Raw genomic sequence first — 17,929 nt, forward strand, 5'->3', positions numbered from 1 at the left:
TCATATGCCTATATATGCCTGCATGTAGTTGGACAAGTTAGAAAATAACATTTGAGAAATCCCCTTGCTTATGTCGGATATTTTTGGCAGGGGGACAGCACGTGTGTGTGTCTGCTTTCTTCTGTCCTCACACTAGATGTCCTCCTTGAATGGGATTTATTTCTAAGCAACAGACATGATGACTGAGGATTTTTTTTGTATTACACCCTTCATGAAATTGGATTGGCAATTTGGTATTATAAAATGAACCAATAATAAAAATGTTGTATAGGCTGAATGTTGTATCTTTCAAATACAGACACTTACTGCTCTGTTCATTCAAATGGAATACACCCGACCCAAATAATAATGGAAATATATTTTACTTAGAAAACGGTATTTATAGAAGTGTGAAATAAACCAAATACAACTAAATGTTAACGACTTTACAAGGAATCCCGTATTAAATAGGAATAAACAGGTTTCTGGTAGCAGGCTGTGTGGGTGTTAATTGGATGACCATTGGGATCCTGTCTCCATCCTACCGTAAAGTAGGGAAAAGCCGAACTAGTGTTAGCAGAACGGATCGTACCGTAAAGCAGGGAGTAGCCGTCCTACTGTCAGCACAACGGAGGCTGACGCTTCGTGGCCGTAACAACACCTTTGTGTGGTAATATCTGGATACAGGGTCGGATGTAGCAACATACAAAGGTAATCTCCCTTCAGAGTCCTCCTCTCTGGTGATTTTGTTTAAAATGTCCCCGGTTTAACGCGCTCCGTATGTTCATGTTAGCCTCGCTAAAGCACTAAGAGCCACTGATGCTGCTCAGGTCGCTCATTCATTGAGCTAACGTTATCCCCTGGTCCTCAGCCCATTGAGAGCTAACGTTATCCCCTGGTCCTTTTGAGGTGGAGGCAAAGGACGATTATTGTGGTGGAAGTCCTTCCTAAATGTGTAACGTTGTGTTGTTTATCAGCCATAGCGTCTTGTGCTGGTGTTCGGCAGGTGCCTGTGTCTGACGGCAGAAAGGTTCATGTGTGGTATTGTTTCTGTGTCTTTGTTTGGTGGATCCTCCCCATGTCGGTGCTGGCAGGAACAGCACCTGGAGGACTGCAGGTGTGGCGGGCATCATGGATACAGACATCCTACCGAATCACTTCTACGATCCGGCCAAAGCCAAGATATATGCCAACCTCCGTTGGTTGTTCGCCAAAGCCTATGGTCCCGGTGAGTGTGGTCTTCTGCTCCTGCGATGTTCCTGACTGTAGCCTGAGAGACAATGTTACAGAAAGTACCAGTCTGCTAAGGACGTTAAAGCAACGCATGAAGGAATGCATATCAATAACGCCAACAATAGTTCCTATTGGAATAGGATTGTGGCCTCTGGTTCAATACCCCAATTAGGGTACAAGCATGTATGTTTTCTAACCACGTTGTGGACATAGAAAGGGTTAATTAATATCTTTATGTGGAGCTTAAACCGAAGAGCCATGTGAAAAGTCAAAGGGTTTACCTCTGACTGCATGAGAGAAGAGAGAAGATAATGTCACCCTATCATCTGTAAAGGGACACATTGTTTTCTGAACCAATGCTTTGAGGCCAAAAGTGTTGCCTTACAGTTACAACCGTTATTGAAACTGAATGGGGGGGGGGGGGGGGGGGGGAAGAAACAAAAACATGACATGATAATGTTTTGGTTAAGAGCTTACAATTAGATAGAAAGCTATAGGCCAGAGTTACCTGTCAATCCAGGGACCCTCCCCCAAATGTCATATTTTTTTATAGCAATAATAACTATTTGTGTGAATCGTATATTAAACCACATCACTATGTTGTTGAAATAAGATGTAGTGAAAGTGAAAGCAGGTCCATCTATCTGGACAAACTGAGCCTAATGTTATGTGGGCAACATGTAGTGACTTGGCATTTCGAGGCAGCAGCTCGACATAGAAGACAGAGACACTGTTGTTCAAATTAACAACAGTTTGCAACAGCATTAATACAGATACAGTTCCATTCAATTGGAAAACCCTATTGACTACAAGCCATTTATAGGCCATCATCGAACTGAGTGAGATATAATAAGATTGGTCTCTATGTGTCAGTGGAGAGTGTCTGGCCAGTGGGTGCTAGTATTGCGTAACATAATTGATCTCGATGTACTATCAAAAGTAAAGCTAGTCTTGATACAGTTATAGCTGAAATCATTCTCCCAATATATTCAACCATAGCCAAAGCTAACTTACTCAAACAAAGGTGTCCCAAAGGGACAGTGTTTACCATTAACTAAGGCTAGATCAAGGAGAAAGTCATCAGGAATCAGCCTAGCGTCAGTACAGGGATACATTGCTTTCTGAAGGGACCCCTTGAGACCAAATGTTTAGCTGTGAAGTCCGTTGAAACTTAAAAAAAACGGCATCATGTTACCAGGTTATTTTTAATAATGCTGATTGCATTATTTCCTGATCACGTAAATAATGAGTCATAACATTGTTTCAATGACTTTTTGTACGTTTGCTTGCCTGCTCGAGCTAATGTATAATATAACTAATTAAAGTTAAGCAATTCTCTCTCTTTCCATGGTAGAAGATATCAGTGGGTTGAAAAGTTCTTAAATCCAAATCCTACTTCGAGAAGGTTACTGACTCTTTTCTTTTTGACTGTTGAACTTTCTTGGCCAACTGAACTCATCAAGTCAACTGGCAACAGTGGTACATCACTCATAGTGAAAAGTAATCATTCAATTCCCTCAAAGCCTCATGATGGGGGCTGTTACTTACTCAAGAAAATGTGACAATCTTAACCAACAAGACTAACCAGATGGCAACATCCACCGGAGAGAGTGTCCTGCGAGACGGTCAAAGTAGTGGGAGACCTTCATTAGAGCTCCGCACCACTCCCGCACACCAGACCTGGTTGGTCTTGTGATGTTATTGACATTATACAAACATATATTGGAATGCTTATTGCCGTGTCATGTAAACATGGCATTATCTTATCACCCCTTCATGGATTTCCTTTGAACACTCCCACCAAAAAATTGTCAGAGAATTAGGCTATTATGTAGAATCATCACCAATTAAATGACAATAACCAATGTGTAACCGTAGCATCGTTAGCCTTACTGCTGTGATCTCTAGATCAACCTGAACCTTGCCCTGGAAGTAGATTAAACATTTTCCCTTGACTTGTCGGACTGGGGGGGGAGCAGGGTTAGGTGATGTAGTATTAGAAAACTATGATTAGCGACTATATCCGTACACACACACACACACACACACACACACACACACACACACACACACACACACACACACACACACACACACACACACACACACACACACACACACACACACACACACACAGCTGACCAGGGTGAGGCAACAACAGACTGCCACTGTCTCTCTTCAACTTCTCTCTGTATCACACAGATACACACACACACACACACAAAGACTGGATCTGGTGAAAACACATTAGGAGGGCGCGTGTCTCCAGGGTCCTTAAGACAGATACTCCCGTCCACAAGGCAGAACCCTGGATGGAAAATAGAACATTTTAACAATGTTGTCAAGAGAGAATTCATTGACTGTTTTTTATCATACAATTTAATGCTGAGGTATTGGCTTCATTTTATCTTAAGTGGTTGTTCAAACACACAACCAAAGAACGTTTCATTTTTAGTTATGTGTAGTTGCATCTTAATATATAATAGGATGGTTAATTGATAGATAAGATAACAACTTTATTAATTCTAAACCCATTGTGTTAATTTTAAACCCATTTGAAACATCCTGATTTTATAGGCTGGCTCTGCCTATAACCACAAACCCGTAGTGAGAACGATACAAACCACCATCTCTGTTGACCAACTATTCTTACATCACAGAGCCCTGGGTGTCAACCTGTGTTAGTGTTCCAAGGGCTTAACTAGGGATTAGACGTGATGCCGGATAACGTAAAGCACAGTCACACTCACTTTCTGGAAGGGTGAGCCCAGGCTTTCTCAAACATGGCTCAATGCATCCAGGTCGCAGACTACAGGCCTCCGATCTGAACACTGGTCTGGAGTTGTAATGTTGAATGATGATTGCTTTCTATTTTGTGGCTTATTATCAGTTCATTATCAGTTTTCCTTTGCTCCAGTCTTACTTAAAGATTTTGGCCTCCTTTTGTAGCATAGCATTTCTAGCCATTGGCTAGGCCCTTAGCTTGAGGCCATGAACGCTATTCGGGTATAGACCGATTTCTGACCTTTTAACCTTGTCGAATATCTTAATGTCATCTAAATTTCCCTACCAATGCTCTAATTTCATCATGTGAACTACCCAGTAACATCCCTTCTTTACTGTTATTATAGTATAGGTACTATAGCACAGTAAAGCCTCATTGCAGCAATCTGAGAATATAAACAGTCGTGCTCCATACATGAAGAATAAATAGGAAAGGGACTCAGATTGATTGACTAAGAATCGCAACATCATATATTTTTTGGTAGTGACTGGTGACTGTTAGGTTTAGACCATTGTATACGGCCTGAGTCATGCTCGGACTACAGAAAACCATCCAACACAGAGAGGAGACTCAATCATTGGTGTAGCCTTTGTAACCAGAGAATGCATGCATTGTTTTATCCTAGCACACGGATCTATATGGCTGCTGTTATAAGCTATAGTATATGATACTGCTATGAAACAGTCACTACAGATGATGAGCACTCAGCTGACCTCTCTGTCTCCCTTTCCCTTCCCCTCCCACTCTCTCTATCTCCCTCTCCCATCCCACTCTCTCTCTCTCTCTCTCTCTCTCACTCTCACTCTCACTCTCACTCTCACTCTCACTCTCTTCATCATCACTACCATGTAATGCGCTGACAACACTCTCACATGGATCAAGCTGTTGTGAAGCATTCATCCCCTCTCCACATTGACCTCTCTCTGCTCTCCTGTTCCCCTGGTCCTCAGACGGGCCAGAGGATCTGAGGGAGCTGTTCTACGTGGACCAGTATGAGCAGGAGCACATCAAGCCCCTGGTGCTGCAGCTGCTGCTGTCGGGGGAGCTGTACTGCAGCGTGTGCAGTCTGATCCTGAAGGGCTTCAAGACCCCGCAGTCCTCCGCCTCCATGTCCCTCCACAGTCACCAGGCCGTCCTCAAGGCCCTGCTGAGGAGGGGCGTCCACGTGGTGGAGGCCGACGAGTACGTGTCCGACAGTGACCTCAGCTCGGCGCCCATCAAGATGGTAGGTGGGGACGGGGAGGGCTCCAAGGAAGGTTAGTCGGGTGTTTGACCACCAATCAAAAGGTTGAGTGCCCCAATGTTCACAGTTTTGCCTACAGGTGCCCTTGCAAACAAGATGTCTGTAAAAATTCAAAAAATCCAAATGATGAAGCATTGATAAATATTGATAACCACCATCCATTTCCATTCTAAATATTTGCTCTGGATACCTTTGCGAGTAGGTAGATTGGAGTAGGTTTTGATGTTTGTTTTCTGTTTCCAAAAACCCCTGGGAGAAGTCTGACATTTTCAAGTTGATAATATGAATGTAATCACAAGGCAGGGGCCTATAAAAGCAATGTTTTGATTCCAATTTGCTGAACAAACATTTGACCAAACAGTACAGTTGAGTATTGAAAAGCCATAATCATAGTGATGATGATTGAGCTACAGAGATCTGGGTTTCAACTGAGTCAATGAATCAGAGAAAATAAGTCTGAGAAAGTGAGTGTGATCTGATGTGAGCTGTGTTTCATTAGCTGTAGTCCCGGTGCAACAGAAGTCCTTATTCTCTGATATATGATGATATTATGCATTACAACGGCCTGGTTTCAGGAATGCATAGCCATAGTATCGATACATCTCTGGAACATTGGCCTAACCTAAGACTTAGAGGTGGCTGTGTGATCACATGGCTTGTTGTCTGCCTGTTTACTCATCTCAGGTGAGATAGCCTTTTGGCGGCCCTCTGTGGTTAAGCAGAACGTTGAGCAGCAGGCTGTTCTAAGTAGACGTTTCTCCTCAGAGTACTCACATCACGCTGATCGACGCCCTGATGACGGCCTACGCGTCGGAGAGGGTCAGCTCTGACAGGCCAGGGTCCGGCTCCGGTCGCTTCTCCAACCCCGCTGCCTTCAGCCAGGGGCCCCTAGACCTGGAGGGCACCCTGATCTCCTGGATCAACAAGGTACACCGCCGTTAGGCTCAGCTGAGTTCATTTATCTCTGGATATTGTGATGGATATATTCCTGTAACTATTTATATGTCAAATATACATATCAATATCGAGAGACTTTATTTATATTTCATTAATGCATTGACATGTATATTTATATTGATATTTATGCTGTCTCTTTATATTGGTATAACTGTTAGTGTTTTTAATAATCTGCACCTCTCTGGGGCCTTAGGTGATAGTAAAGATGAGAGAGATCTCCGACAGCGAGCAGATGAGGAAGGAGCATCTCAGGGACAGCTACAGTTACCAGACGGTAAGACGCTTACTCAATATCATGTGTTTCCCTCTCACACTGTTTCACAGTTTAACCATTTGCCACCACTGCTATAACCAACATTAGAGTATATTTTGCTGTTGGTCAGATAAGTACAAATGTATTCAAATTGAGCCATTCAGAGTCTTGTCTTGGGCCTGAAAGCTGTGCTCCATATATAAAGAATAAATAGGAAAGGGACTCAGATAGATCGATTAAGAAATGGGACATTATATTTTGTCTGGGAGTCTCCCTTCCTAAAGTGTAACCTAATATAACTTAAACATATCATTATTGATCCCAACTGGCCCTGGTGGTGACTCGTGATTGTTAGGCCTGAGACTAATCATAGGGCCTGAGTCATGCTCGGACTACAGCAAACCATCCAACACACAGGAGACTCAATCATTGGAGAAGAGTGGCCTTTGTAAACATAGAATGCATGCATTGTATATCCTTATGCACACAGTCTGTATGGCTTCTGTAATAAGCTATAGTATATATGATTCTGCTATGACAAAGTCACTACAAACTACGATTACCTTTATTCATCTCATATAGATGTGTTGTATGTGTTTATAAAGAATGTTCCTTATCTTCGGTATTATTCACTAAAGAAAAGCAATAAATCATTCTATATTATGAACCACGCAACATTGGATGTTCAACATATGTACTGCTCTTTCCTGTAGGCCAGGCTTGTGTGTTACGATGAAATGAGATGAATTGATGCATGAATTTATATTATTAAATCTTTATTGAGCTATTTAACTGTAAAATAAAGATAAATACTAATCTTACTGATCCCCATTCAGTAACAGTAACAAATCACACAAACTAAAGTGCAGCAATATAAAAAATAACAAATATGTGGCTCTACCACTCTAACCAATACCAAAGTATTTAGATATCTCAAAGTTGTTGTAAACAGTACGTGAAATGTTACCGTGTGGTCTTGACCACATGTCCATGGTAGTGGCGAAAAACTCTGCTGTTTTTAGCTCCAGCCTGCTCTAGCTTTGGCTGCCTAGCCAAAACATGTGCGGGAGGGCGTCATATCTTTCTCTATGAACTCTGCTGTATCCTTAATCATTTTGCGGTGCCGTTTTGAATGGCGTTCATAGAAACTCTGGATCATTGCGGTCAATGATCCCTGCTGGGGGGGATTCAGCCTGCTTGACACACTAGTGGTTGTGGTTTCCTTTTTTTTTTATGTATGTCAATATCAACGAATCAAAGCGTAGTGTGGCAAGTTGTTTTCTCTGTTTTTCTGCTCTCATTCACACTAGCGTCGTGAACATGTGAACCCTGCATGGCCCTGTGTTTCAGATTCCGACCCTTACACAATCAAATCAATCAAACACTATTCTTTTTTTAATTTCAGCCTTTGCGATCTGTTAACTTGCGATCTGTAAAATTGGATTAATCGTTCAGCCTTAATTAGCAATCAGTTGATCTGTCTCTGTCTCTGTCTCTGTCTCTGTCTCTGTCTCTCTCTCCCCCTCCCACTCTCTGCCCCTCTCCCTCTCGCTCCCCCTCCCACCCTCTCTGTCTCTGTCTCTCTCCCTCTACCTCCCCCTCCCACTCTCTCCATCCCTGTCTCTCTCCCTCACACTCTCTGTCTCTGTCTCTCTCCCTCCCCCTCACACTCTCTCTGTCTCTAATCTCTCTTCATCATCACTACCATGTAATGCAGTGAAGACTGTCAACAAGTGTCCCTCTTACCTGGATTGAACTTTTGTGAAGACCATTTACCACATTCTGTTGCTAGAATGAACAATTCAAGTTTATTTAGCTGTTGTTAAGTACAAATTATTTTAATTTTACCGTTGAGAGTCATTTTATGTGTTTTATGAGGGTTACTCATGGCCCCCGGCTAACTAAATGTCTGCTCCTATTCTTTGTGCCTACGGAACAACGGCCTGTGTGCCTTGGGGATACTAGTCCCCTTCCAAATGGTACTGGACACTTGTGCCTGTGAGTACAACGCCTTGGTTTGTTTTTTTTCCCTGGGAGGTGTGTGAGAGGATAAAGAGAGTGGGGTCATAACCATGGGATAAAATGTCTTGAAAACATGACAACAATTCAACAGAAACTATTAGGAAATGATGAGGAAACTTTACCAAAACATCCCAGAATTCCAGTTATATAAAATAAATGAAAGAAAGAAAGAAAGAAAGGCCCTGTGTATTGAAATGAGAGCTACACACAGACATACAATTGTCAATTTTAGAAGACAATGCACTCTTACAGTTATTAATCATGACTTTGAACTTGCCCAGGGAAACTAGTATTAAGAGAGAGTTATTTTAAAGATTGACCAGAACGTAAACAATAATAGTGAATATTTCAATTCACTTTAGGTTTCTTGCCTAGCAGCATCTGAATAAACCCTAAAATAGTCAGATACGGTCCTTATTTAGTTCCATTACTTCTCCTGGAACCCTCTGATCCCCTTTATGTGTGTACAAGGCAGCAGCTAAGTGAGTCCCAGACAGATACTTCACCTCGCCTCACCCCCTGCCTCACAAGTCACTGGCCATGGAGGTGACACAGTGCCCCCTGGTGGCCGAGAAAGACAGCGCCAGAGAGCAGAGAGACTCGATGCATCTCCTACTATCTGTGCCTGCCTCACCCTGTTGTTGTTGTTGTGCAGGGGCGATGCCGAGACTCTCCAGAAGGGACTCCTTATCACTTCCCCCTGGTGGACGACCTGATGAACAACATATTCACTGCCACTGCTTTGCTGACTTTGATCCACTTCTACTGCCCAGCTCTAATACGACTTGATGGTAAGGCCACCCACGAAATAATGTCTTCACTTGAGGTGCAGCTTAGCAGTTGTTCTTCTTAAGCAAGATCAACCCCCAACATGAAAGAGAATATTTTGCTTTATTTATTCTCTTTTATATATTTCCTTAGAAAAATAAATAAAGTATAAACAATGCACACTTATTTAAACCTGGTGTCTTCAACTGCGGTTTATTGCTGTAGACGCTTCACACACCTCTAAGCCTCTAGTTATTTCCTTGCATAATCTGAGTTGGGGTAAAGAGGTTGGCTGAAGGCTGTAGTTTGAGTGGTTTAGTTTTAGCCCCTGCTGGCTTTGCTTCCTACGCCCGGCCCAGAGTGAGCTCTGAGCGGCTCCCCATAGTGAGAGTAATGAACGTGGTGGCGCCGGCTGATTCATCACAAACCTTTTTGACATTGCAATTCTCCACTTGGAATCCTAATGTTTGCTACTTGCATGACGCTGTCTCCCATGACCGTGCTCTGCCTTTATGAGGTTCTCTGTTCACTAATCGCTCTACGTGATCGATGGTCAATTAAAAAGCAGCCCTAGGCTGTACCCAACGTGTGCTAGGATCCAATCTCTTTTCCCCTGCTGTACCGTGTTTAAATCCACCCTGAACTGTGTGGTGCACTGAACCCTGTGTGGGCAACCGTTGCCGCTAATCGAGATCAATGTTGGTATGGTTTGATGAAAGTATCCACTGAATAACTTAATCCTAGTACAAATGGAAAGATCTTTCAATAAATGTGTACGATATAATTGTTTGTACGGAAAGTGAATGGGGCCAATACACCTTGGGTCATGTGGAAAACTTGGTTTGGATAGCTGTAGCAATGTTGTCCCAGTGTCTAGTCAACACTGTGGTGCTCAGCAAGCCTTTATTTAATGATGTCGTTCAATGGGGAAGAACCTCAACCAATCCGAAGGTGAGTGGTTGTCAAAGTTGGTATACTATAGAAACTGAAGTAAAGTAAAGTGAAGTGCCACTTTGACCAGCGGGGGTGCTATAACCGGTAGTCCAGATTAAATCATCATTGGCCAGGGGACTTGAAACTTAGCGTGCTTTCTTATTTGCCTTGCTAGCATAAGCATTTGCTCATACATATTCTTTAAATGTATGTACAAATGATGGTTTAAATATTTTTTGGGGGGTTAATCAGAATTCAAAATAATATCTAAATATTATCTTGATATTATCAGTACACTAAGGCTTGCCTGTCCTCTGCAGATATATGCTTGAAGGAGATCCCTCCCGTAGCAGAGGGCATATCCAACATCCAGCTACTGATGGCCTTTTCCAATAAGCACCTAAACAGTGCTTTCTATCTGAAGATGGAGGACATGCTGTACTGTCCACTGACTCTGAAGGTACGTCGAAGTACTCATTTGAAAGAAAGGGACTGTTGTGTTTGGTCTGGTGTGTCATTAACCCGGTCTCCCTACCAGAACAACATGATGGCCTTCATCGCTGAGCTCTTCTGGGTATTTGAGAAGGTGAAGCCCACCTTCGTGCAGCCCAGGGATTCTCAAGATATGAAAGATGGTACAGCCTTGTTACATAACATGATGTTATATATATATACACAACTTCATGTTCATTAATATTTATCTTTATACTTTGTTATCATCAAAGCATGTTTTAATAATACTTTATTTACATGATCTAAATTCTAAATAATCCCTCAGAGAATGGAATTGATTGATGGATTTGATCCTTCCAAATGTACATCTTCATAATGGGTTTGTAATTAAGAGGTCATGTTTTCCTTTCATGAGGTCTGAGAACCAAGCCCAGCTTCTCTGCCTGTGAGCCCCAGGATTCCATCCTGTCCTGGACTGAGAGGAGGAAGAGGTGAGCAGCCCTCTTCCAACACTAACCGGCACATCTAGGAGAGCCTTACAATTCACTGTGTACATTCATCTACATGAGGGTGAAACGTTTAATGAGCCTCCTGCTTTGCTTTGACTTGTGTGTTTTATGTCTTCCAACAGCCCTGTGTCGCGGCCCTTGTACCACGAGGAGCCTTACAGCCTTCACACCCCCCCATTCGAGGGTGCAGGGTTCAGCCTGGCTCTTGGCAGCATGGACCCCCATCAGACTCACCAGGGCCACACCACCCCCTCCCTGCCCAGACACCCAGCGGGGGCCGGCCTCAAGGGGCTCCCGGGCCGGGCCAAGGCCCAGGGCTTACTGGGACACGTCTACATCAGCGACGAAGAGAACGAGGCGGAGGAGGAGGAGCTGGTGGTGATCATCCACCCTCCCCTCGCTGCGGGCCAGCGACGGGACGGCGCTCCAGACGGGGGCCTCCCTCACGGGGCGTTCTCCGTGGACCACCCGGCCCAGGAGAGCTTCTACCTGGAGCCTCTAGTGCCGGCTGTTTCAAAGCCCGCCAAGGAGAAGAGCGTATGCCTCAACAAGCAGGACGAGAGCGGGGAGTCTCCTCGCGGCCGGTCCAACGTCTACACCCATAGCAGTCCCGCTCCCCGACGACCAGACAAGCTGGACACCGAGTCGATGGACCTCGGAGCGCCCTCCGCCCTCATCAGCCCCACCCAGTCGGAGCCCGAAGACAAAGAGGACAACCGCTGCCCCAGCCCGTGCCTCAGCACCACGTCCCAGGCCAGCAGCAGCTGCTGCAGCGCCTCCGACTCCACCAGCGTTCGCATGACCACCTTCGCCGACCGAAAGCTCAAAAAGAAGAACTTAAGAAACTGCGGCTCCAGTCCGACCGGCAGCTCCCAGAAGTTCCCCCTCGACGAACCTGCCATCACCTTTCCGCCGCAGCTTCCTCAGGGCGGTCCCGTGTATCCAAGGGGAGATCACAAGTCCAGCTGGCAGGGAAAAGAGTCCCTGCGGGGGTTTGAGAAGGAAGCGGGGGCCTGGTCCCCGCCCGCCGTGCAGTCGGAGCTGCTGCAGCTCCACATGCAGCTGGTGGAGCAGCAGCGGGCCATCGAGGGCCAGAAGAAGAAGATGGAGACGGTGTTCACGCAGCAACGCCTGGAGCTGGGGAAGGCCGCTTTCCTCAACGTCATCAAGAAGGGAGGAGGGAAGAGCGACACGTTGCCACGGCCGCTTAAGAAATCCTCCGAGTTGTACTCTGACACTTGGAGGTCGGAGGATGGAAGGGGCAAGATTCACCCTAGTAAAGACGACTCCTGCCTGGACGAGGTCCTCCTGAAGGAGAGCCTGGGCCGGGGACTGAAACAGAGTCAGGAGCGAAGGGACAAGAGGCTCCACCCCGCCGGCCTCTCCCACGTGGGCCCCGAGCTGGACGTCTACGGCTTCTGCTACTCCTTAGACAACCTCAACAAATCAGTGAGCTCCATCCAGCAGAAGATCATGCAGCTCTCCTTGCAGCAGAGCAGACTCATGAAGCAAGGTGAAGCCACGCCCACACCCAGCTCACAAGATGTAGGAGCACTGACCAAAGACCCCCCCTTTACTCCTCAAACCCCCCCCGCAGCCGTGAGCTTCTCCATCGCAGACTTCACCTCGCCCGACGACAGCGGGTTGGGTAGCATGAGCACTCGTTCTCTGGGTCGGCGTTGTCCCGCTGTCCCTTTCAAACGTCATGCACTCACCAAACCTACAGAGCTGAGACTAAACAAAGAGGACAGCAAGCCGGAGTCCGCCAAGCATAGCACCAATCAAACCACAAGCACACATTCCCCCCCTGAGAGACCCAAGGAGCAGCCGGAGGACTTGGAACCTGTGAGGAGCCCCATCAGGACCAGTCCCCGAGGCTCCACCTTCACAGTCCCCTGTGACACCAAGAGCCCAGCGCCTCGCCCTCGGAACAGGAAGAAACCCTCTCCGTCACAGCCCCGTTTCCCCGTCTCCCTGGTTCCAGACGGGCCGTTGGTCCTTCCTCCCGGGCTTCCAGCAGAATCGGATGAGGAGGATAAAGCCAGCAGCTCAGAGAAGGGTGATCCTATTGAAGAGGAGGCGGACCCTGTCAGGAGGGACGTTATGGAAGAGGACCTATCAGAGCAGACCAGGGCTGACCCTTCAGACTGCCAGGGCAGTGAGCAAAAGAATGGGCTGCTCTTCTACAAGGTACAGCTGAATGAATGAAACCAGTTCAAAAGTGACCTGATTTATATTTAACTAATCTGGTAGGATTTGAGAGTAACAATTGATGCAACTTTGAATTATTAACATAGTAGTAGTACTAGTTGTAGTTGTAGTAGTAGATTGATAGTTTTGTTCACCTCACCCCCTCTAGCGGTGTAGACTCATTCCATTATGTTCCAAACTAGTGTTGAGCAGCTTCCATAGCTGTGTCTTTGGTTTGTCCAACCCAGGTTAGCCCTTATAAACTGGGCCCACAAAGAATCACACCCTCCTACACTTATCCTCTCGCCACTTATTGAAATATCGCTCTTGACACAGAAATTAGAATCATCAAACCCCTCAGTCTCTACGTCTGTGAGCATGTGCAGTGGCGTGGAAACACAGAATTGAAATGCGTGAATTTGTTCATTTGTGGGCTCTGTCGGAGAAAGCTTCCCCAGCCAGGGCAGTTTGTATGTGCTTTCTTGTGTTGGACAAAATATTGATTACAGCTATGGGAGCTGCTAAACACTGGTTTGGGATATAATGGATGACAATTGATGGCCAACTGCCCAGTTCCAGAACGTGTCTGCAGTGCGAGGAGGGGTCAGCTGAACAATTATTGGGGACTTACGGTGTGAGCTCATCAAGTGAGGACTATCTATGCCAGAGAAGGCCGGAGAGGAATTCCGAATGCTGATGACCATTGTAGCACAACCAAGTCATTGGCTTAGATAGTCTCCACTGTTGATGAGCTCATGCAAATGTCGAAACTAATGCTTTACCCGAACTAGTCATGCTTTACTAAAAACCAAAACAACAGACTTATTGTACATCGTTTGTAAATCATTAACTTATGGTTTATAGATGATCCTACAAACTTCCCGTTATCTTATTCATAGTTTATATTTTTTATTATTCAAGAAGTCAATATTTACTGCTACCTAGTTGATACTTCAAAGTAGCAGTATTGTATTCTGAAGAACCAGACCCTGAGTCAAGGTGAACTTTGAGTGGGTCCAGTACAGAATACACTGAGTCCAGGATGGGGCAGACCACTGGCCTGGCTGGGCCTGTTTCCAACCATGTTGGGTTGAGCCCTTTAAATATGTGATGATATATGTCAGTATATATGTACGTTCTGAACGGTTTGGGTCCTCAGCATGCGGAGAAGGAGATGGAGGAGGATGAGATGGCCAAGCGCCGCGCGGCCTTCCTTCTGAAGCAGCAGCGCAAGGCAGAGGAGAGCCGGCTCCGCAAGCAGACGCAGGAGGCCGAGAATGAGCTCAAGAGAGACGAGGCCAGGTACTACTTTACTGTACTCATCCCAAAGGGGAGCGTTGCAGTAGCAGTTCACATCAATGACAAAAACACGCACAATGAGGTTGGTCAAAAGAAAGAAAGAAGGAGTTAGGATAGTTAGGATAAAGGCACTTTGAGTGTACATACGGTGGGAAAAACAGACCGGTCGGGATGTGCCAGTCAACCCTAAACTGTGTCGGGGCCAGGATTGTGGCCTGACACTTTCGCAAAAAAAAAGATTTTCCTTTTTCATTATAAATTATTGAAACAAAAAAAGTCTCTAATCACAGGGGAGGTGTGAGAGGGAAGCAGCTTTGGTGGCAGCTAGTGTTCGAAGTCATACCAAAATTATGACTTCGATACGATACCTGCCTGAAAATACCTCGATACTCGATACTGAACCTATACTACGGTAAAAATCTGAAATATCTGGAAAAGAGATGAATAATGGGCCAGCTCGGTCTCACTAATTATTACATTTCTTGGCTCACATATCAGGAATAATTTGAAATGGGACATTAACACCACCCACCTAATCAAAAAGGCAAATCAGAGACTTTATTTCCTAAGACAACTGAAAAAGTTTCATGACAACAAAAATCTTTTGGTGCTCTTCTACAAAGCCATCATTGTAAGCATCATCACGTCATTATTCACCGTCTGGTATGGGAGCTCTGACAGGCGCACCAAGAGGAATTTAGAGATAGGTGTCACCAAAGCCTCCAACATCACTGGTTGTGACCTTCCATCAGTCCACTCTCTGTATGCCGAACGCAGCTTGAACCGAGCAACCAAGATCATCAGGGATGCCTCACATCCGAGCCATGATCTCTTCCAACTTCTGCCCTCTGGAAGACGCTATAGATCTCTGAAGACAGGAACGACTCGCTTCAACAACAGCTTTTACCCTTCAGCAATTAGACTCCTGAACTCCCGAAGATTTACAACTACTCATTTATTTATTTTAAATTACCCCCTCCCACTATTAATCCCCTCTCCCCCCCACACCACCAACTTTGGTGTGTTGCAATTAAAGTTTCTATTCTATTCTATTATTTTCTATGGTTTAACTTTCAGCAGCTAGGTCCTTGCTTTTTGAGCAAATTACGTTGATAAATTAATTCTACAGAGCAGAGGATTGTATTCCGATTGAGGCGTATTAATATATATAATACGCCTCAATCTGAATAAAATTCTCTGATCGGAAAGCAATTCCATGCGGAATAGAAAAGGTGTTGTAGTCCGCTATAATCGACGTGTAAATACTTATTCCGATTGGTTTGGGGTGGATAATTTTTTTTTATTTTTGGGGTGCTATCCACACAATTTGCTTTACTCTGTAGTACAATATTTGTTGTTTCTAGGGATGCACCGGTGTGACATATAGGACCAAACCGATATTCATAAGCGGCAATTGGCTGATGCCGATATTGATTGTTTGTCGTTATATATCATCAACAGTAGTTGTTATGCATATTAAAATATCTAATTTGTAATAACTATATTGAGGCCATCTTGAGATCCACCTGACCGGCCCTTCCTCTGCAGGCTGAAGGCGGAGGAGGACCGCGTGCGCAAGGAGGAGGAGAAGATCCGCCGGGAGCTGATCAAGCAGGAGTATCTGCAGCGGAAGCAGCAGGAGCTCCTGGAGGAGCAGGGGGCGGTGAAGCCCCGGCCCAAGCCCCTGAGCGCCCGCAGACCCCGGCTCAAGTCCCCCCCCCACCCTGGCAGCCTGCTGCCCAAGGCCCCGTCCAGAGGTCAGCATGTGCACTGCGCTCACACATCGATACGGTGGTTTGGTAACCTTCATATCTGACCGTTGGGTAAATATGAAACTAAAGGTACATAGAACATTCCAACATGAACTATTGAAAGGCACACCATCATGAAGCAATCCACAATGTTAGAGCTCTACATGCCTGACGTGTTTCACTAGAAGAAGGTTCAGAATGAATTGGTGTATGTCAGTAACAACATGACGAGGTTCATAGTGCTGATGCTCCTGTAGGAATAATGGATTCACTTTTCATAGCGGTGTATCACCGCTGAACTAACAGCTGAACTAACAGCTGCTCTGGCCCATTTCAGACGAGCCCAGCTCCAGCCAGCGAGGATCCACTCTGAGCCTGGCCGGCGAGCCAGACGACTTCCCCTCTGGCCGCTCCCTGAGGTCAGCGTCGGTACGGTGTGGGGTCAGCCATGGTCGCGTGTGTCCCCCTGTGTGTTAACACTCTGGTTCTCCCCCAGGTCTTACTCCCGGTGTTCTGAGGACTCCTTCTCGGTCATGAGCGTGGACTGGGATAAGCGCTCCACAGCCTCGTTCTCCTTGACCGCAGACTACAACGGTGAGCAGAAACAACGTGCTCCACTCCAAGCTGTGTTCTATTGTAGAGCTGAATATAATTTTGGTCTTATGAGACGGGATTCAAACGTCTGTAATCTTTCTGTTTCTTTGGTCCTAAATATATAGGACCAAAGCTCTTTAAGGAGCCGACATCAAAGTCCAACAAGTCCATCATCATCAACGCCATCGCTCACTGCTGTCTGGCTGGGAAAGTGAACGAATCACAGAAGAATGTTGTCCTGGAGGTCAGTGTGGTTTGATGTGCAGCCATGCTGAGGAAAACAGAATGGTGACCCACAATGATCAATTGCCTTAAATTAGCTAGCTCTGCAGCACTCTTGACATCATATCCGCTAGCGCTAAGTGAAAGCTAAAAGGAGGCTAAACAAAGCTTGATATCTCATTTATTTGCTAATCGAATGCTACTTTTGCGAGCTAACTAATGACAATTTCGTCTCCTCCCGAGAATAGGAGCTGGAGAAGTGCAAAGCCAACCACCTGCTGATCTTGCTGCGCGACGGCAGCTGCCAGTACCGGGGGATTTACTGTTACCTCACCGACACGGAGGAGATCATCAAGTTCCTGGGCACCGGGCCGCGCACCATCACCCGCAAGATGACCGACAAGCTGTACAAGTACAGCTGCGACCGCAAGCAGTTTGGCCTCATGCCCACAAAGACCCTGTCCATCACCGTGGACGCAGTGACCATCCACAACCACCTGTGGCAGGTGAAGCGCAAGGGAAGCCTGACCATGAAGAAGTAAGGACACTCTGGTCTCCATGACTACTGCCTGGCAGCCGCGAGACGGACCCCCTGCACGCCTGTTGACCAGGGGAGCTGAACAAAACTTGATATTTATTTGCTGCTTTTTTGTATATTCTAATTTGTGGTTTTGTAATTAATGTGTGTGTGTGTATATATATATATATATGTATGTATGTATGTATGTGTATATATAT

General features: G+C 45.6%; 1 protein-coding gene across 2 annotated transcripts; it reads left to right on the forward strand.

Annotated features, from left to right (window-relative positions):
* The first annotated feature begins 502 nt into the window (after positions 1–502).
* On the forward strand, positions 503–17,916 carry camsap1a (calmodulin regulated spectrin-associated protein 1a). 2 transcript variants are annotated; one of them, XM_060037920.1, is made up of 17 exons: positions 505–690; positions 1,074–1,207; positions 4,948–5,222; positions 6,006–6,167; positions 6,391–6,471; positions 8,416–8,448; positions 9,128–9,263; positions 10,494–10,633; positions 10,712–10,808; positions 11,042–11,117; positions 11,258–13,325; positions 14,485–14,627; positions 16,173–16,381; positions 16,713–16,794; positions 16,872–16,969; positions 17,095–17,213; positions 17,440–17,916. In XM_060037920.1, exons 2-17 carry the CDS (start codon positions 1,111–1,113, stop codon positions 17,731–17,733), a joined length of 4,110 nt encoding a protein of 1,369 aa, XP_059893903.1. In that variant the 5' UTR covers positions 505–690; positions 1,074–1,110; the 3' UTR covers positions 17,734–17,916. The 2 variants fall into 2 exon arrangements, with proteins under 2 accessions (XP_059893904.1, XP_059893903.1); XM_060037921.1 differs by lacking the exon at positions 8,416–8,448 and having other exon boundaries at positions 503–690.
* The last annotated feature ends 13 nt before the right edge of the window (positions 17,917–17,929 follow it).

The sequence above is a fragment of the Gadus macrocephalus genome, chromosome 19 (assembly GCF_031168955.1).
Source record: "Gadus macrocephalus chromosome 19, ASM3116895v1".
In the NCBI taxonomy this organism is placed as follows: Eukaryota; Metazoa; Chordata; class Actinopteri; order Gadiformes; family Gadidae; genus Gadus; species Gadus macrocephalus.

Bases quoted from the DNA above. Each gene is read 5' to 3' on its own strand.
- camsap1a (XM_060037920.1), top strand. From the start codon at position 1,111: ATGGATACAGACATCCTACCGAATCACTTCTACGATCCGGCCAAAGCC. The intron at 5,223-6,005 runs GTAGGTGGGGAC...GTTTCTCCTCAG, and splicing joins GCTCGGCGCCCATCAAGATG to AGTACTCACATCACGCTGAT. The intron at 10,634-10,711 runs GTACGTCGAAGT...TCTCCCTACCAG, and splicing joins ACTGTCCACTGACTCTGAAG to AACAACATGATGGCCTTCAT.